At 44.0% G+C, this 20,423-nt stretch overlaps 1 protein-coding gene across 1 annotated transcript in view; it reads left to right on the plus strand.

Moving 5' to 3' along the window:
- Positions 1–5,185: 5,185 nt before the first annotated feature.
- The window catches only part of ETV6 (ETS variant transcription factor 6), a 39,952-nt gene continuing 24,714 nt past the window's right edge, over positions 5,186–20,423 (plus strand). The window contains exons 1-4 of the mRNA XM_010173184.1: positions 5,186–5,189; positions 11,035–11,199; positions 15,027–15,161; positions 19,851–20,390. Coding sequence (XP_010171486.1) covers positions 11,136–11,199; positions 15,027–15,161; positions 19,851–20,390 — 739 coding nt within the window. The 5' untranslated portion in view covers positions 5,186–5,189; positions 11,035–11,135. The remainder of the gene's footprint in view (positions 5,190–11,034; positions 11,200–15,026; positions 15,162–19,850; positions 20,391–20,423) is intronic.

Genomic DNA, 20,423 nt, shown 5'->3' on the forward strand with positions numbered 1-20,423 from the left:
CGCACGTATCTTTGAGACACACAGCTCAGCATCCTAGCTCCAATCTGACAAGCTCCCAAACAGGGTCTTGCCTGCTGTCCCAGTGAATAAAGTTGATTTCTGATTGCTTGGGACATATTTTCAAGTGGCCCCAAGTAGAAGTAATGCCTCAACTTCATAAGACTTGCACAGAAATAATAAGTGGAAGCCAGTTTTTTGGGGGGGCCTAATACAAGAAGTTAGTGGCTGTGCTGACTAGCTTCAGAGCAAGCAGGAGTTAAACCCGCGAGAGGAAGCAATTCTCAAGCTGCAGTGAAAATAATCATGTTAATTTATCATCTGATAATCAAAGAGCACACACTTAATTTGTTCTCATTATCAATGTATTTCAAGCACAAGTACCTTAGTACAAGAAGCCTTTCCATACACCGTGCACAAGTTACAGTGGAAGGGTAGAGGTAAAGGGTCCCATGCAAATGCATTGCAGTTACTTCTCCTGTATGGGTAATGTGTTGTAGTGCAGTTTGGAGTCCATCTCAGTGGCTTCTTCGTCCTCCTGGATGTGGAAAAGGACCCCTGGCATCTAGAGCTGTTGTTTTAAGCACTTGACCTTTCTCTAGGACAGTAGTGTCTTCTTGGAGAAATGACTGACAGTTTGTAAGAGCTGCAGGGATTTGGTTCATTAAGAAACCATTGAGAAATGAAGCTAAATCTGGAGTTTTTAAGCATGTTGGAACTCTGGTTTGCAGCATCTTGGGAGCGGGAAATGTCTGCAGCATGCTAAGAGCGGGCTTTTACGTCTAAAGCCCAAGATGTGGTTCAAAACTGAGCACAGCGTGCAGTCTCCAGGGCTGCAATTTGCACCATTTCCCCCAGTTATTTAATATTTAATGTCACCTGAAGGCAGGTCTTTGCATAAAGCACAGAAGAACTCAGATGCTGGTGGACTGAAGCAGGCTTTTATCGCCCTCCTGGATTAGGAGTCTGAAGGAGAACGCCTGCATAAGCAAGAGACAGAGGTCCAAAAGTGAAATCAGTTGGAGTAGAAGTATGACATGCTTTTACCACATGCTGGTGGTAAAATTTTCTCTACACTGATGTGCTTAATGATTATAGGCAAATTAAGCCATGGGCCTGGCCGTGCTGCCAAAATCTGCTTTTACAGTAGCAGCACAAGTGCAGCTGCAGCTGCAGCTCACAAGGCTTGAAGCCCCAGCACTGAAGAAGCCAACAGATGACATCTTGCTGTAACGGCGTAGGCTGTTCTGTGGTGGAGCTGGCCTCACGTTCCCTGGAAACAGCCTGGAAAACATGCTTTTTGTGTACATGCTCTCCCCTCCCCAGCTCTCACAGTCACAGTTCAGTTAGGAAACAAAGCCAAAATTCCTCAAGGAAAAGGGACCCAGCTTCTTCAGGATGTGAGCCTCTGAGAACAAAATCTCCTTCTGAGAAGAAAGCAGCTTCTTAATACAGGAGGATTACAGTGTCTTGCTATGTTGGTGGTAGTGTTTTGTCAGCATGTGAAACTGAGATTTCAAAACTTGCCACTTGATTTAGCTGTACAAAAAGGACTTCCCTAACTTCTGTCTTCCAAAATGGTAGAATCACCTCTAAGTTTGCAGCCACTGGAAGATCAAGGTGACCTAGCTGATGATAGATTAAAGTGATAAATTGCTGAAAGGGACCATCTCAATTTTAGCAGCTGCATTCATTTCAGCTAGCAACTATTTCTTTAGTTTTTCAAGTCTTTTCTGGAGCGTTGATCAGGTACCTAGAACTGGAGCTTTCAGTTCCATCACTAGCATTCCTACCACATACTCTAAGCATGGTAATAATCTCCACACCCCTCTCTACTGTTCAGCAATTAGGCAGCAGGCAAAAGACTTAAGTAAAACCATATGTAGGTCAAGACTACCAAGATCAATTTATTTCTAATTACTTACAAAACTTCAACACCCCAGCTAGGGATCAAGGCCATATTGTGTTAAAAGAAAGAAACAGCACGTACTGACAGATCGTTCTAATCCTGTTTCATTTTTTTTCCCCTTAAAGTTACTGTTGCCAGGATGTACCAAATAAGTGACACAAGAAGTGGGAAGGAAAAGTAAGTGTTAAGGATCCTCTGCATTTGTCCAGTGGTAAAGAGGAGCAGAATATAGAATCATAGAATGGTTTGGGTTGGAAGGGACCTTAAAGGTCATCCAGTTCCAACCCCCCTGCCATCAGCAGGGACACCTTCCACTAGACCAGGTTGCTCAAAGCCTCATCCAGCCTGGCCTTAAACACTTCCAGGGAGGAGCATCCACAACTTCTCTCTGGGCAACCTGTTCCAGTGTCTGACCACCCTCACAGTGAAAATATAGTTCCTGGATTCGCTCCCTGCTATAACAGATTCACGTATGGGCAGGTGTCCAGTGACTTTGTGCCTCACATCTATAAAACAGATATAACAATCTAATCTGTCTGCAGCTGAAAAGCACTGTGTAAGTGTAAATATGCAAGTATTACTGATAGTAGTATCAGCAGTGGCCATATCCAATACAGGAAAACTGTAAAGAATGTTCGTTAGACCTGAATTTTGACCTGGATTAAGATAAATCAGTTTGAAACAAGAGTTGCTGAGAAGAAAATTAAAGTTTTTATAATCTCCTTAACTTTTACTTGCAAAACTGCTTTCTTCTGGCAGCGTGGTCTGTTGAGCTAGCTAACCCATGCCATTGTCAGGGCTCAGCTAGTTTTGTTTAGGATATAGTTTTTGCACATACAAGGAAAAAAGCAACAGAGGACATTTCTTTCAGCTCCTTTTGGAAAGGAGCAGTAGGAAAGCAATGTCTGCTCCATGGAAAATGGCCAAAAATTGGTTGAGAAGGAGTCAGGAGTGGATTAAGACTATAACTGGGAGCAGATCCAAACCAACATTTCCCCATTCCCCATCTCCCTGCCAGCTGCTTGTGTTGCACAAGCTGCTCTGGTAGGAATCCCATGATCACCTGCCCTCTCTGCCTGTGGGCACAACATGAGCAGAGTGGGGTCGCCTTGGACCAAGCAAGTTCTTTCCTGAGTGCAGCAACCGTGGTAGCGGCTGAACGGCTGCAGTCAGCCGAACAGCATTGTGCTGTCTGCAGCTCACTGACTCACTGTTACGCTCTGGTCTTCTCTGAATGTGGTGCCCAGATGCAGAAAGCCAGCCTTCACCCTGCCCTGGAAGGAGAACTCTTGTCAGGCTTCTAGGAAGGTTTTGCAAACAACATGAAAGGAAGCTGGAGCCGTTCTGCGCAGTTCTTGAAAGCTCTTGGACATGGCTCACGGAATGAGTGCCTAGAAAACAGGCTGGTCTTTTCATCACCTCTGCGGTTGCTTGCTTCTTTGGCTGGTAGCTTTTCCCTTCCAGAACTTCAAACCCTGGCCACTTCAGCACACTTCAGCACACATACCAGCACCATTTATCTAGACTGGTTTGCCCTGTCCTGGGTGAATTCTCTTTTCAGGCCTCAAACTGCATGTCAGCAGGAGGTGAACTGCTCCAGCATTATCACATTTCCTGTGACTGATCCCAAAACAGGGCAGCTCACAGAGGAAAGAGGGCTACATCCCAGGGTCCACTTTTTCTGCAACCTAACTCCAGATGATGCAGGTGGAAACAGAAAGGACGGAGGCAGCTACTAGGGATCAAATACTGATTTCAGTTACAAGAAATGTAGCACAACTGGCCGCGTTAAATGACTGGGGTTGCACTTGAGGCTTTATTCTGACATCAGGTACAACTCTAAGGACTTCAGGAATCGATCTGCAGTGTTCAGGGACTTTTCTGACTCTTGGGGCAGGAGGTCTTAGACATAGCTGAGTAATTTTGTGTGAGATTTACTTCATTTACTGACCTGTATCTGTGAAGAAAGGGTTCAGCTATAGAGTGAGACAGAATATGTTCTTCATGTTGAATTCTGTAGTGTGGCCTTTTTCTTCCTCCTTTCCCGCTTACACAGACTCCACATTTTGTGGGGTTTTTGTACCAGTGACTTCATCTGCCATCATTAATCAGCGACGTATCTCAGCCCAGCAAGCTAATTTAGAGTCCTGCTTGTGCATTTGATCAGCAAATGCAAACCATGTGTAATGTCAGCAGGTCTGGGGAGGTGATGGAACACGGGATTTTCACCTCAGTTCCAGAAAGGGCCATAGTTGCTTCCAGGAAGCTGAGCTTGGCACTGGGTGTGGGGAATTTAAAAGATTTATTTCCCTGTATGAGAGCTCAGAGCTTGATCATTCTAATCAAGCATTTTCCAATCAATATGTTTCTTATGGGCTTTCCAAAGGCTGCATTAGAAGAGCAATTTTATTTCGTTTATGACCCTGAAGCCCTGAGGGATTCAGGTGTATCAACTTCCCAGGGTCTCTACCGACAGTGAGAAGAGAAGGGCTGTGTCGCGGGGCACCACACTCCCAGAGTCAGCACGGCAGAAACCCAGGTTTGTTCCTGTAGATGTCTGCATACACAGAGGCCCCAAAGCAGACACCATGCACAAAGCATTACCTGCACTTGTGCTCTACCTCTAATACCCTGTTCAACAAGACAGCAGGAGACAGAAGCCTATGCCTTTTATTTCAGATTACTACTGAAAAAGCTGTTTCACCTTCTGTTCCCAGCAGTGTGGGAAGCTTCCCAAAGCCTTGTCATTCTGATTACAGGCAGTTTCATACCTTTTTGAAGGACATGCAAGCCTCACTGGGGTCTCTTTCTGCCCATCACACGACTCCTCTGTTCCCTATCCAATCATTTTTTCCTTAACAAGACCTGTAAAGGTGCATTTTTGTCTCTGCTATCCATTTCCCTTGTGCCAGTTTGTGCTCACCTCCCAAATAATTTTCTCTGAGGATTAGCCAGGATTAACCTTTTCCTCCTTTTCTACCTTTGCTTATATTTGGGCCAAGAAACTGCAGAGCCAGCTCTCTGCTGTAGGATGAGGCAATCCCAGTAGGCCAGCAGCAATGAATGGCCACTGGTTCTTCATGACCTGGGTCAAGTGGCACCTGCTGGAAGGAGCAAGTGGTCAGGTACATCACCGTGCACCAGACCTCTGTCCTCTACTCATAACAGCAAGTGCATGGACCACCAATAATACAGGGTTTATCCTGTGGTAGGGCTGCATCTTCCACATGTATGCCAACCCAGGAGCAGTCCCAGAAGGCACTTAATTAAGCTGTCCATCTGCGTGGGGGGAGCTAAGCGTGCCACAGCTCTCTGTCACCTGTTCCCCTCTTCTGAGGAATTAGAAAGGTTTCCTGAGAAAGCAGTGTCCTTAATCTTCCTGCTTTTACCTTCCTTGGCAGAGGTAGTCCTGAAGAGCTGCTGAGTGCCCTGTGTGGGTGGGACCCTGCCAGCACTGGTCACTGAGGGGAAGGCGCTTGCAGTAAGAGATGGGTGCAGCAGCTCCAGCAGAGACAGCACAAAATTCCCATCTCAGGAGGACCTCAGCTCCCAGCTTCAGCTTTAATTTGAAACCCCCTTCGGTGTGATCAGCACATTGCTGTTGAGCTCAGTGCTGCAGCCCGTCTCGGGGAGCAGCACGTCGTGGTTGGTGCTGTCAGATTCGAGTGCTGTGTCAGAACAGGGCCCTGGTCTGCGTCAACAATCGGTACCTCTGAGCAGGGACCCAGAGAGCAGAGGCAGCACCGCGGGAGTATTGAACCGTAGTCGTTCCAAGCAGCTGTGCAGCATTTTGCACTTTCCAAGCATTTCAGATGTTAACTGGCCAAGCCCCATGACACCTCTTTGCATTTTGGTAGTCTAGCTTTCCAAACGAAGAAGTGAGACAGAAGGAGGGGACTTTAAAAAAGTTACTGTGTCAGAGCCTGGGAGAAGGACTTGAATCTAATTCTATGTTTTTCCTCCAGACCGTGTTGCCTTTACACAGAAATGAAGAGAAAAACACAACCTCATGCCTCTCTCCTGCTTGACATACACCATCATATGTAGAACCACATATCATACTTTATGGGTAACTTGGAAGAATTTTGTTAATTAATAACAAGAAAGAGAGCTGCAGTTCCTAAAGAGCTAGTTGGTGCACAGGCATTCAAGTCTTCTGAAATCTCCAGCATCGTTTTCCTACTAAAGGCTCAAGTCAGAGCTGGCCTGCCTGATGCTGGCAGTGATGATGCATCTGTCCCTGGGTGCTCGGAAACCAGCTGCTGATTTGCCTGCGCTGGCCCCTTTGCTGTTTGCCCAACTGCACTAAGTAGTTTTCAGCGTGGGAGTGAGAACCATTCTGTCTGCCCTTCAGAAAGCAGGGGTAAATGAGGGGTCTGTCTTTACCCCATTCTCGCCTTGTCATCCTGCCTGCCAAGCAGCCAGGCGTAAGGATGGAGTGCCCAGACGAAGTGGAACAAAAGGTTAGATGAAACTTACTGTGAATGCCATTTCCATCATGCATGCTGTCATGTGGCTGCGTCCTCATATCGAAACTAAAACGGAACAGCAGCTCTCAGTGGTACTGTACATCACACTTCGCATTGGATTTATGTCGTCTCGTTGTTCCAAAATGAGTCAAGGTGAAAACAGCCTGTGGTACGTTATACTGCACGTTTTAGCTGTATCAGTTACATACACAGCAACTCATACTGTAAAACGCATACCCCGTCTTCCAAAGCAAAGAAGGAGATGCTGAATATGAGTGCTTTGCAAGATTCAGGGTGGGTTGGTTGATCTCTTCAAAAAACAAAGTTGTAACCCCACCAGAAGTTTGTGGTCAGGTGCAAATAATGCTGGCTGTGTAGTCTTATGTGCAGAAGGTTATACTGGGTGAGCAGAGCACTGTTTTCCAGCCTCAAAGCCTGACCATGCTTAAATTTCCTGAGGGGCTCACTGTGGAAAAAGGAGTGAATTCTTTAGAGGCTATCAGTTTAAACTCCTCTTCAGCAGACAGATACATTCTGCTGCATGTTTGTGCACGCATGCGTGTATGCGTCTGAGTGCGTGAACATACGTGAGCAATTTTACTGGCTCCTTGAAGAAGAAGGTGTAAATTACCCATCAGCCTGTCTTCATTGTAATTGTTCTTTTTCTGCAAGAATAGAAAGGAACAGGAGTGGGTTTCTTATGCAGTCCAGATGGTTATCAGCTTGTACCCTGGAGCATGAGAATTGATCCCTCACCATTTTTAAGGTAGCTAGTGTAACAGGTGTTAGAAACGGGACTTCAGGTGAGAAATAAGCAACAGAAGTAGATAATCTATTAAGACACCAGTGCGCCAGCCTGTGGCATTAGAAAGGTGAGCATGAATTTTGCTCCCTGTTTAATGCATATGAAGCTGTCAGATTACAAACGTGTCTATAAATTATTGTATTTTACTCTGCTGGAGGTGGTGTTTGGAAGCTGACAGGAGACAGAATAGAGAATACACTGGGATCTTGCAGAGCTGGATTCTGATGGTTAACATGGCTTTGTCTAACCTGCTTTCAGCTATTGAGTTCAAGAAGGTTTTGTTGTTGTTTATTTTTACACTATGAAAATAGGGAGACCAAGGTTGGGAATGCTTCCCAGACAGTGGAGCAGTGGCACAGATGGGAGCAGAGCCAGGTCCAAAATTCACCCTCTGAAGTCCGTGGAGACGCTGGCCACCAAGAGGGCAGATGAGGAGAGAGGCAGCATCCCCTGTGTCTGATCCACACCTACTGAAAGCAGCAAAGCCTTCCCACTGATTTCAACAGACGGGTCAGCAGGCAAAACTCTGTCCTCGTTTTTCTCACTTTATGCTGCTTGGTAAATATCTTTGTTAGACAATGCTGTTAGCTTTCACAGAGAATAAAACTGGAGAGATAAAAAGAGCCCGTTTTCCTCCGTGGCGAGCATGACAATAAAAGAGATGATGGAGAGGGGAAAATAAGAAACAGCATCCAAAAAAGAAAAAATTTATAAGCGGGATTAGTTTTTCTTTCATGGAGAGTATAGGAAAGCATTTTCGGTATCTACTGATAGCTATGTATGCTGTGCTGTAAAACCCCTTCAGCTGCAAAGCCAGCCCTCTCATGCCCTTGCTTTCACAAAACCAACTGCTTCTTTTTAAGAAAGGGCAAAGAAGGTGGGATACCATTTTAGTAAATGCTGTACTGCACATGATAAATCATATTTTTTGAAGGGTGGTTTCTGAAGCACTTTCAGCAACGCTGGTCTGCACCCTCAGGAAAACCTGTGACTGAACTGGTTCAGCCTCACAAAGCAAATGGGCACGAAGTGGAGGCAGGCAACTAAAGAGGGTTTTTTGGAAAAACTAACTTCCCAGGAAAGCAGCAGGGCAGGGAGAGAGGGAAATGAGAGAAGAAGCAATCCATCTAGGGAAAAACAGTTAATTTATTTTATGGCACTTTATATCTTCCAAACACAATAAAAGTATTTAATTATGGTATCACCCCATGGATGGAGAGATGTGGTGCATCCACCCACTCATTTTAGCGATAGCCAAACTGAATTAGAACAGCTGCTTCCTCATTCTCAGTAACTAGAAGCCAAGGTCACACTACTTCAGGGTTTTTCTTGCAAGCTTTGGAGATGCTGCTGAAACCCAGCAGAGACCTGATTTGCAGTGTGAAGTGTTGGGTCTGTTTCAAAGTTGCCAGTGCAACACACCTGGCTTGTCCCAGTCTGTGTAGCTTATTTGTCTGGTTTGGGTCTGGCACCAATCAGTTTAAACTTCTCTTTAGACATGGTGCTTTTGTACTAGGTGAACAGAGGGCAAAAATAAATTATCACCAGGACAATGGAAATGGTCATCTATGCTTGTACAAGAGAGAGAGAGTTATTTATTATGTTGATATCTACAGGGGAGCATGCACATCATGTGAAGTTATCATATAGCTCTGTCTGTCTCAGCCCGATTTTCCCAGTGATGTTTTGTTTTGTTTTGTGCCTCAACTTGTGAAGTGCACATCAAAAGTCCAGTTAGACTTTCAGATTACAGTGCTCCTTTGGGCAATTTATTACTTGCATGGCATAGCAAAAGGGGAGGCAAAAGAAACCATGCATGAGCATTTCAAGCACTCCTCAGATGGTCGTTTAAACCCTTTCCCACATTGTGGTCTGGCTGCGTTCTTTCTCTTTCTGCAGTCAATGTACACGCTGCCAGCAGCAACCCAGGGTCTGGAGTGTGTTTTCTGCAGGAATAACCCCATGTTCAGCAAAAGATGAACCTCACTGGCATTTTAGATGACAGTTTGCATGTCTCTGAGCAGATCTACACCTCACCCCAGTCCCTTCAAAAAGAAAGGTCCTACAGAAAACTCTGACCTCAGTAATCAGACCCTAATTCAATAGGGGGAAGAGAGTTTAAGTCCTTCATAAATAAATAAATGCTACTTCTTGTTTCTGAGTGGCCCATAGTACAGTGCGACAGGGGCAGTTGAAAGCCAGTGGAAATTCTTGCTGCTGCCATGCAGACGTCCCTTCCTTAGGTCAGCTCTTACCCTTTCTCAAGCTTGATCTCAATTCCTTTTCCGACTGAGATTCAGTTCTGTATGCAGCTGTGGCTCTGGGACTTTCCAAAGCCGCTGTCTGGGAATCTGGCATAGCAGCAGAAAGCAATTCACTGCATGTGACCTCTTGCTAAAACAGAAAAAAGGGTTGTCTATCTGTTAAAGAAGTAAAAACCAAAACAAAACAGAGCGGTACAACTCTCCCAGGTTTCTTTTAGTGATTGGTAGGAGGAGGGTAATCAGATCTCAGAGAATGGTGTGCCAGGAAGGAAATTTCTTCCCATACGCAGCGTACAATCAGCCAGGTGCAATATGAGGAAGGGAGGTTCGTCTTCCTCTGAAGCGTAAGGTATTAGCCCTTGCCAGAGGCTGTGTACCAGAGATCTGATCAGATATGGCAAATTTTATGTTCCTATGCACAGTGTGAAGCTTTCATTTCTACACAACACTTTGTAGAAAGTCAAACAATGAGTCATCTCATGAGGGGGGAAAAGGAAAGAAAGCTTTTATCTCCCAGTGGATTGGAGATAATCTCTCTACCTGGGTATAAACAGCTCTTCACTGTGCTGCCTTCTCTCCAGGGGAAGGAAGCTCTTTTAAATTTTTCTGTAAAACAGATACTGAATTGTCACACCTCCCAAGCCTCTCTGCCTGGGCCCAGTAAAGGTAGGAGGGAAAAGGTCTTTGATTTTCATGGTAGCTTGGTTGGGCCCCTGTGAATAAACAGATCTAGGCTGTATGAGCTGGCTGGGAGAAAAGGAGTGCCGGATTCTTCTTGGAGCCCTGGGAAATCTGTGCCCAAAGTGAATGTACCTGCTATTTTACTATAAAATGGCATATCACCCTTATATGGACAGAGTTACATTGGTAATATTTTATCACTGTACAGAAAACACAAGATAAAGCAATACTAAAGTTGCCACAGCCTCAGTGCTTATTTTCCTCTCCAGCTGAGGGAATAGCATCTGCTAACATAGCGGCATCTGCAGCAGGGGTGGGCCAGTCTGAACGCACCTTTCTCAACCATACCGGCACTGGTACCCACTTAAAGACACAGTTACAGAGGCTGTGTGGAGCTCCCCTTCTTTACAGACCCCAGGCATCTAGAGGGAGGTATGGCCAGAGCTCTCTTGCATCTGACTACTTTTCTTTATTCTTGATCAATGACTTTACAAGGGGCAGGAAGAGAGAGCACACCTCTCTTTTATGAAGGAATACGCACCGAGGATGGATGGGGCCAAGGACTTTGACTCCTGCTTGCTTTGCACCCCAAAAGGAGCAGCTGGAGGAAAATCCCATTTCATAGTGGAAACTTGGAATAAAATAATGGCCTAGAAATTTTTTTCAGGATGCTGAGGCAGTTCTTGTTTCTCAACATGTCATAAATAAACCAAAGTGCCTAAACTAATGAAGTATTTCACAGTCCAGTGCTAGAGAAATTCTGTGTCGACATGACGTTCCTCTCCTACACCTTCCCCTGCGACTTTGCACATTACAGCGTGGGGAGAAAGGGGGATTCACTGACATTTGCATATATTCCCATGCCTTGTCTCAATTTGGTAACTCACTCATGGTTTCTTCCTGCCACAGGTTTGCAGCCCGTTTACTGGAGCAGGGATGATGTGGCACAGTGGCTCAGGTGGGCAGAGAAGGAGTTTTCCTTGAGGCCAATTGAGAGCAACACTTTTGAGATGAACGGCAAGGCTCTGCTGCTCCTGACCAAAGAGGACTTTCGATACAGGTCTCCTCATTCAGGTGAGGATTACTACAGAAGCTGTGATTGGAAAGAGAGAAGAAGCTGCAATGAAATCTGGAAAGGGTTGGAGGAGGAAACAGTCACATTTGTCGGGGTGGACTGGGCAAGGGGAGGAGAGGGAGGACAGAGGCACTTGCATGAAGCAAGGACAAAAAGAACAAGGAGGGAATGAAATCCTGATACATCTGAGTTGTAGGCAAATTTGAATGCAAATCCAAACCCAAACCCAAACATCCAACCTGTTTCCAGTTAAAACTCCCCGCAGAACTCCCAGAAAGCAAGCTTCTCTGACAGCACTTTGTGACTTCCAGCTCTTCCCTGTAAAAGCTTATCTTTTCACAGACCCAACTACAGCAGCAAGTTAATCAAGTGCTCCAGCCTCTTTAAGAAACCCGTATTAGCATTCTGCCTCACAGTTGGCTTGGCTTGCTGCTAAAAGTGACTGCAAAATTCCTCCCTGGGGGACCTTTCCTCTATTTTACAGTCCCTGTGGGCTTTGCTTTGCTTTACCATATTCTCTCACGTGCTGGAGACCAGCCCAGGGCACAGCACAAACAGGTGTGTGAATCAGTCTTCCTATTGCTCAAATTATGTCTTCATTTATTCACAATGAAGTTTTAGAAATGTATATGTTGCCTGCCTGTATTTATATCCCCTGCAGTCTGTCTGCTTCAGTTTTACAGTCAAAGTAAGCCTCTGCCTTCCTTTGTCAGGGATGTTTAACTAAATATGAGTTATTGGTTGTAAATAAGAGTTGTGAGCTTTTCTTTTGTAACCATACAAGGTAGTCCTGTTAAATGTAAAGGCTTGTAATTCAGTCACTAGAGATGATCAAAGAGTTTGGACCAAGCGGTTACAGAATTGCTGTGAGGAGGCTTCCAGCACAGGGCTTGCTAGGTGCAGAAGTACAGCTGGTGCTGCTTGGATCCAGCTGGTAAACACGCAGTGGCACTAACTCTCCATCAAGCTGCTTTGCGACTCCCTTGAGTGCACCCCCACTACTCCTGCAGAATCGGCCTCACAAGCAGTGGCTTATGTTTAGTGTACACAAAGATTTTTCCGCATGTCCTTCAAATCCGGGATTGATTTTGTGTGGAAGGAGATGCCTAACATTAATGTCTATTGCCAGGATAATACAGTAGTGAAAACCAATGCCTCAAAACATCTTTTTTTTAACTCTGGTACACCACTTCGAATGATTTCATTAAAAAAGATCCCTGCTTAAGGCAAAAGGAGTATTGAAAGTGAGGATGTGGGCAAGGACTGTAAGGGACAGCTTTGTCTATCTTGCTTACAGCTCCCCTTATTATCCCAGTGCCTTGCTGCCTCTAAGTTATACTCCTGCTCTTCCCCTTGTGTGCTGTGAGGGCACTTGAATTGAGTAGAATTAAAATGTTTGTAGGCTGGAAGTAGAGCATGCCCAGAGAAGAGCCTCTAGCTTGCAAATCCTCACTTTATGCAGAAGGTTAAGCTCTTATTTACCTAAATTTGGAATGAAATTACCAAACCAAAGACTTCCTCCCTTGCTTTTTCTCTCCTCCTTCTCTCCAGGTGTTCCCCACTGGTAATAAACCTTTTAGAGGGTATCTGAGTCAATGCTTAAAAATTTAGATGACTATAGTTAAAGAGCCGTTACCTCAACATTTCCCAGAAATTAACTATTTGTGAAATTTTAAGAACTATGAAATAATGTTTGCCATAGAGGCATTAAGCTTTTGCAGAGTGTAGCTACATAAAAGCTGTATCCTTTCCCCTCATGGTTGAACCAGGAGAACAGCATCCACTCCCCGCAGCACTCCTAGCAATAAAGTGGGCTCACCGCCCACAGCTATTTTCCTATTTAGGGCTGGCCAGGGATGGGAGACAGCAAAGGAGGGGGAGAGTGAAAAAGGCTTTCTACTTTCTTAACTAGCTTTACTACATCTGGGTGGTGCAGAAGTAGAACTGCTTTGTTAGATGAAAAGAAGACAGCCAGTTTTATGGACATTTTCACTAGTCTGTCAGGCCAAATCAAGAGGTACAAATTTGCTATTTGCTATTGCTTGGAGTGTTACAGCACTAGTTATGATTATGCCACTATTGCATTCAAAGATGCAAATTATGTGGTAAAAGCACTTTTTAGCCTTTCATGTACTAAACACGGAAAAGGTAACTGGGTTCTCGAGGCTTTGTTTTTAATTAGATTTTCAAGTATTGCAATCACCTTTTAAAAATGCCCTAAAGTCACTGCTGAGACAAGAAAAGCAGCCAAGATACTAAAAATAAAGGAAGATGAGCTATGGAAAGCAAGATGGCTGTAACTGTTTCACACTAAGACACTAAGCTTGCCCACAAATGGAGCATTGGCAGTTTATAGAGACAAGGGACAAATAGTGCACACCTTACAATCTCATAGAAACTACTAAAAGAACCCCACACACTTGAGAAAACCCTCCCAGAAAATCCAAGGTTTCTGAAGTGAAACTTCACTGTGTTCCTTTTCAGACAGTATGTTGCTGCTGCAACCTGTTCCTCTATAATACAAGCTGTGACAAACAGAAGAGAGCAAGCAGAGTGAAAAGACGAGAGACTTCCTACCCTGTGTTGTACGTTTTCACTTTGAAACGTGCAACCAGTTACATCAGACAAAATACATAAGTACCTAGGTGCTTCATGTAGGTGTTGTTGGAGGAAGTGCATCAGTACCAGATGTGATACATAAAACCACACAAAATAAGCAGTTGGTCCATTGGACTCCTGGATATTTTGGTGATATGGTCAACTGAGGGAAGAAATAACAATTCTGGTGCCAGGGAATGGGGAACAGCCTGCCTGCACCCCAGAAAGAAACAAGCACCTGGATCAGTTCACCCAAGAACGTCAGCTTGGTGCAGTGCAATTTGCTGCAGACATTTCTATGGAAGAGTGATACAATAGCAACAGACTATATTGCCCATACAGAGCACCAAGTCCGCTGCATTTTGTTCCTTAGTCTGCATCATATCCGTGGTCTAATATTGCCTGTTGCAGTGAGCTCCATACAGATTCTAGTAGCAAGAAATAACTAGCTCTGGGATCCCATTTGAGCTTTTCAGGAGTCCAGCCTGTGACACCAAGAGTGACCTACAGAAGTTCCTAAGGCACCTATAGCACTCACGTGTACCCAGGAGTTGCCACCATAGCAAGGGGGTTCAGGATAGTTAAATCTCTCAATTCTTTTCAAGTCTTTGAGTCCATCCCAGAGTAACTTCTCAAATTGAGAGTTCTTCCTCCTGTGGATTTCCTGGAATGGGGTATCTTACTAGCACACTGCCTGTGGCTTGAGACACCAGTGTTGCATGGAAAGGCTTTACAGCATCTTCTGTCTCCTTCCCCCATAAAGCCTAAATTGTTCAGTAACTAAAGAAGAGCACCATCTTTGCTCCCAGCAACTCACTGCATAAATCATGGGCTTTGTATTTAAGAAATCAGTGTCCTAAGGTGTCTCTCTAAAAAACTGAGAGAAGGTGGGACACTGAACTAACTACGGCTTGTGAAGGTTTGGAACTCTTGGATGGGCAGTCATGTAACCTGAAAAAATTCTGTATTGGGGTAATAAAAGCCATGTCTTGTTGTTCTCCCATTTTTCCACAGTCACAGACAGAGGCACGATGTGCAGCTTTTCTTTTTCTTTTTTTCCTTTCAGGGAAGAACATTGCAAAACAGTGAAATGTAGGATTTTACTGCAGGCATTTTTGGGGCTGAAAATAGCACCCAGGAGCCATGAATTCATGCATCAGATGGCTAAATGAGTCTTCTCAGCAGTATGTAGGTTTTCATTTCCTTTTTCCTGCTGTTTGTCTTTCAGGTGATGTTTTGTATGAACTCCTTCAGCATATCCTGAAGCAAAGAAAAGCTCGTATGCTCTTCACCCCTTTCTTCCACCCTGGGAACTCTATCCATGCTCAGCCAGAGGTCATATTACACCAGAATCATGATGAAGGTAACTCTGTCTCATTCTTATGGGGGCTGCCATTATAGAGGCGAGTAGGGTAAGGCTGTGAGGATTTATGTTATTTTCTTGCTGCAAAGTTACTTAAATAAAGCTACTCTCCTCCCTTTGTCTCCATAGCCTTAGAACAATCTAAGAACTGGTCTAGGGAGTCAACTGTCCATTCTCCATTTGTCTTCTATTATTTTGTCCTGTTTCCAAAGCCTGTTTGAAAGCTATGCCAGATGCAGATTATAAAAATACCAGAAAGTTTTATTGACCCCATTGATGCATTTTTCCTCACTCCCAATTGGTAGACAAAGATGGTTTATGGACTTTCAGTATCCTGGAGAAGCAACTAGATGCAGTTGTTTGCAGAGCAAGGGAGAAGGCAGCCTCAGAGAAGAACATCTAACTCAAAGTCACACAAAGCTGACAGTCTGTCATCGCATCATGCCAGAGTTCATAGCACTGAGCCCATCTTGTTGCTCAGCTTTTGAGCTGATGGAGCAATTCATGTTGAGAGAAGGTTTTTTCTGCAGATTTTCTCTCATTTTTACTATCAGAATTACTTGCTTAGATTATTAGTTAGCCTTCTAGTAGTGTCCACACATACTGTGCCTGTTAGAGGTGGTGAAGAAAGAATAGGTATGTTTGTGGAATTGCAGATTTGGACTTCTACTCATTATTAGTACAGATCAAAATGTAAGTGTGCTTCCTTCAATGGAAAATTGAGGTTTTATTTTCTTTAAAAATATACACACTAAAGTATTTCTTTGTTTTCTCCAATAACAGAAAAATATAAAGCCTAAGCCTTTTAAAAGATCCTTTCCATGAAAGTATCAGAGAAAATTCATTTTTTCAATTAAAAAAAAAATCTAGGAAAAAGTAGTGTTATTCCTTTTTTAAGTAAACAGGAGAAGAGAACAATTGTTAGGATATCACCCTAGTCTCTGCTAACTGGAGAAAAGATGCACAAATTATTTCAAGATTCAACATGGGATTGCACAGGAAGATTCAGGGGTACTGTCAGACCTGTACAAGTTGCCCATGGCCAGGCTGAGCAAGCCAGAATCAAATGGCAGTAGCACAACTCTGAGACAAAGCCAAGAGCAGGACGGCAGCAGGTGGGATAAGGACACTCCAAAGTGTTTCCACACAGCTGTGTAAATATTTCACATTAGAAGAGGGTGCTACAGGTCAGAGTTGTGCAAGAGACAGTTGCCTAGTGTGTTAAGATGGGCACTTTCCAGAGACCATTATAAAATCTCCATTTTTTCCTGAAGCTTGCCCACAAGTGTTCCCTTTCTACATTTCAAGCAGAAATACTAGCTGCCCTCTCAGACACCCCTACATTGAATATACAAAGCAACTTTCACTCTAGAGAAGATTTCACAGGGATATTGAGTTGGCCTTTCATGTGCATCTCTTAAAACGTTAAGTCCTTGCAATCTAGTCCATCTTCTGTCAGTGCACAGGATGATTAAGAAACAACTTTTTACTTCTTCCTCACAATCCTCTGGCTGCTGATAGTACCGCTGGTTTTGCTTAGAGAACTCTGGGCTATATTACTTAAACCTTTTCTTTATAATGACAAAAATTAGCTCTTGTTTTGCTGTGAGAGGAACTTCAAAACAAGCAAAAGAAACTACAGCTTGCCTGCCACAAGACTCTGAGCATTCAAGAAGTCTCTGTGCCAACCATTTATAGGCAAATTAATTTATTTATTTATGTATTTTGACATTCCTTCTTTCTTCTTCCAGTTTCACAGAGTCACTTGGGAGAAACTAGCACAATTAAGTTTACCATTTTCCCTCAGCAGGATGCAGCTTAGTAGAAAAGGAGAATGTATGTGAGAAGCAGAACTTAACCCTGCCTAGCTCACAAACTGTAACAGAGGGGTCAAATGTTACTTTGGCACAATTTTGAGTAGTTAAACATCCATCTTCTTTAGAATCCCTCCTTCCTCCAGTGATCTTTCTCCATTTTCTTCTACTGGTTCTTTTGCTCGTTTCCTAATAGATTGTATACTTACACGTATATACTTCTATGCTTCTAAATAGTTCCATTTTAAGTTAGTTAATCCAGAATCAGATGACACCAACATTTACACCTAGTGGTTTTTTACTGGCTTAAGCAACGTGGGTTTGACTGAAATCAGTTGACAGTGGTTCAGGATATCTCCAAGATGCATTGGCATTGGATTGGAATCTGCCCTGTGGGAATTGGTCTCTGTCCCTGTAGAGGGGGATGAGCAATGGAGAGTGAATTACCTAGAACTCCAGTGGTCCTTCTGACTCAGCACTGAGTCATTTGATGTGGTGCCATACAGGAAGCTTACACTGTCATTCCCTGCACTACTTTTATGGGTAAGCAAAGAGTGCCAATCTTTAGGAATGTCACACCAGCAATTGCTCACTCCCAGAGTGAGTGCAGCCTCACCCATCCCTATATGGGTCAGATAGGTCAGCAATTTTCCTGGGAACTGAATTATCTTCCACAGCTTTCCCTTCAAGAAAAGAGTGTTGGTCACTAAGAATGAAGAACAAGACTGGTGAGTGAATCTGCAGGAAATGATATACCATATGTGCTCAACTTACAGTCATCAGATGTGCCAAGGAATTAATGTGATGAGGATTTTATTCTGTTCAGGGTCTTTGATGGCAGTGGAACTGCTTGGAGCTGAGTTTGAATTGTTTTATGGTAAACAGCAACTTCAGCCATGAGGTGATTCTTTAGTTAAGTATTTAAAGAGAAAATGGAGGAAAGTGAACACTAGTTCATCCATTTGTGGTTTTTCCTCTTGCTGCTTTTTAAAGAGTTCCTTGGCCCTTACCTTCTCTCCACCCTGTCCTGGTTCAGGATCATGATGGTTTGGGAGCAGGCAGATAGGTCTGCTTCTGTTTGGAGCTTGTCAGAGCCAAGTAATGTTGGTAGAAAGCACTGCAAGGCATTCCTTTCTGCTTTGAAGGCGATTTAAATAAGTAGGACAAACAATACAATATTCTAGTCTACATTTACAGGCCAAGAAGGAGCACAGTGCATTTGAATGTCCGGTGATGGGGTGGATGGTCTGTAGAAGATAGGATGCTGAGTAAAGTTGTCGGGGTTGGTTTCCTTTCTGTTGTGGCAAAGAAAGGAGACTTTAAGACAGCCACAGAGATAGGTACAGTTGTAAATTAATTCCTCTTTGATCTTCATATCATTTGGGCTATCCCACATTAGCTGGCCACGTTGTATTTAAAGCTGTTTGGGTTTAAACAAGAACAATATATCGCTCTGGAGTTTCATGTCCTCCAGCTGTTTCATTGTGAGTACCTTAAATAGCTCTATGAATGCATTTTTCTTGTCTGGGACCACAAGTGTGTGAAATAAGTGTTCTGGAGCCATATAGTTTCTGCCTAAAATTTCAGGTTTTCCTGTAGACTTTATCATCCTTTTATAGATGAACAGCCTATTGAGTAGGCAAAAGGTTTGGTGTTATGTCACTGTCTGGCACTACGTTTTCTCAGGACTAGAGCTTTTCCTGTTCAGGCCTTTCCCTGGGTGAGTGCTAATCCCTCTCCTAATGCCTGCCTGAGTTCCAGGGTACTGGGAGCCCTTGAGTCTTCACCTTGACCACATCTTCAAGGAGTATCACTGCCTTGACAAGAGAGCAAGAGGATTGTTAAAGAGGATCAGAGCAAATGGAGTGAACAAACAGGCAGCCACAAATAGGCAGCTACTAGTTTCAGTTGTTGACATGTACCCAGCAGTTTCCTTCTCTTATCATCCAAGGCTTTCAACAAACAGCACTGAAATTTGATCTTTGTTTTTCAGATAAAAGCCTGTTAGTCACTACGCTCTGGTGGTATTTTCCTCTTTGTCAGGAATTTCCCAAGTCAAAATTGATGGCCTTAGCTAAGCTGCAAGTTTGCACTGTTTATGTCAAACATTTCATTTTGTGAGAGGATTGTTAGTACGTAAAGACATTGACCTAGAGCCGTGATTTATCTCCCTCCTACTGCTATGGATCACAGCTGGGGAAGTATGCTCATGCAAAAGTGATGCTAGAAGTCCTCCTGCTGGAGAAACATAAGTGCTTATATAGGACAGCCCATCACTAGACTACAGCACAGACTAAATAAAACAAGGTGAAAATATCCTTATGAAGATGTTAACACGCTCTTAAAGTCAAGGCAGGGACAAAAATTAGCTAGTGTTTCACAAAGAGCTTACTACCAGTGGGTTTTCTTAGATAACCCAGTCCATATTTCAGACTAAGATATTCTCTACCTTGACCCAAACCTCCACCATCTAAAACTTACTACCCAGCATTTTCCTGGAGACATTTTCCCTTTTATCTCCACCCTCTACCTTACAGTGCTCATCGTGGTACAGTAACAGGAGCCACATGCAGAGGCATGAATGCCAGGATAAGTTTCAAAGCATTTGCACAGAAACACAGTTAGTACAGCTCACTGTCTTTACATGGTGGTGGAGGAAGATTGTTTTTATGGTACTGATTTCATCCTGCGTAGTAATAACTATCTGCTTTTATATGGCGTTTTTGTGGGCATCTGTAGGTCACACAAATAAAACCATTTCCAAGCTGACAGCAGTACCCGGTAGGCCCAGCTAACAGTTTGACAGTTAGATCCTACGCCTTGATCACAGTACAGACAATCTGTAATTTTGTTTGTTTTTTTTTTTTCTCCACAGATAGCTTTGTCCAGAGACCTTCAAGACCATCCACAGAAACAGTCCACCACAATCCCCCAACCATTGAACTGTTGCATCGTTCTAGATCACCTGTCACCAACAACCACCGTCCATCACCAGATCCCGATCAGCGGCCACTGAAGTCCCCTATGGACAACACTATTCGTCGCCTCTCCCCAGCTGACAGGGTGCCGGGGACAAGGCATCAGCAAGAGAACAACCACCAGGAGCCCTATCCTCTCTCAGTGTCCCCCATAGAAAACAACCACTGCCCGCCTCCTTCTGAGGTGCTCCAGAAGCCCTCCAGCCCTCGCCAAGAGAACACCAGGGTCATCCAGCTGATGCCCAGCCCTATCATGCATCCTTTGATATTGAACCCCAGGCACTCCGATTTCAAACCAAGGTTGTCTGAGGATGGGCTGCACAGGGAGGTAAAGCCAATCAACCTGTCCCACCGAGAAGAGTTAGCTTATATGAACCACATCATGGTGTCTGTATCCCCTCCTGAGGACCATGCGATGCCAATTGGAAGAATAGCAGGTAAGTGACATTCTCTAGGCTACACCAAAGTTG

Source organism: Antrostomus carolinensis, unplaced genomic scaffold, assembly GCF_000700745.2.
Source record: "Antrostomus carolinensis isolate BGI_N321 unplaced genomic scaffold, ASM70074v2 scaffold24488, whole genome shotgun sequence".
In the NCBI taxonomy this organism is placed as follows: domain Eukaryota; kingdom Metazoa; phylum Chordata; class Aves; order Caprimulgiformes; family Caprimulgidae; genus Antrostomus; species Antrostomus carolinensis.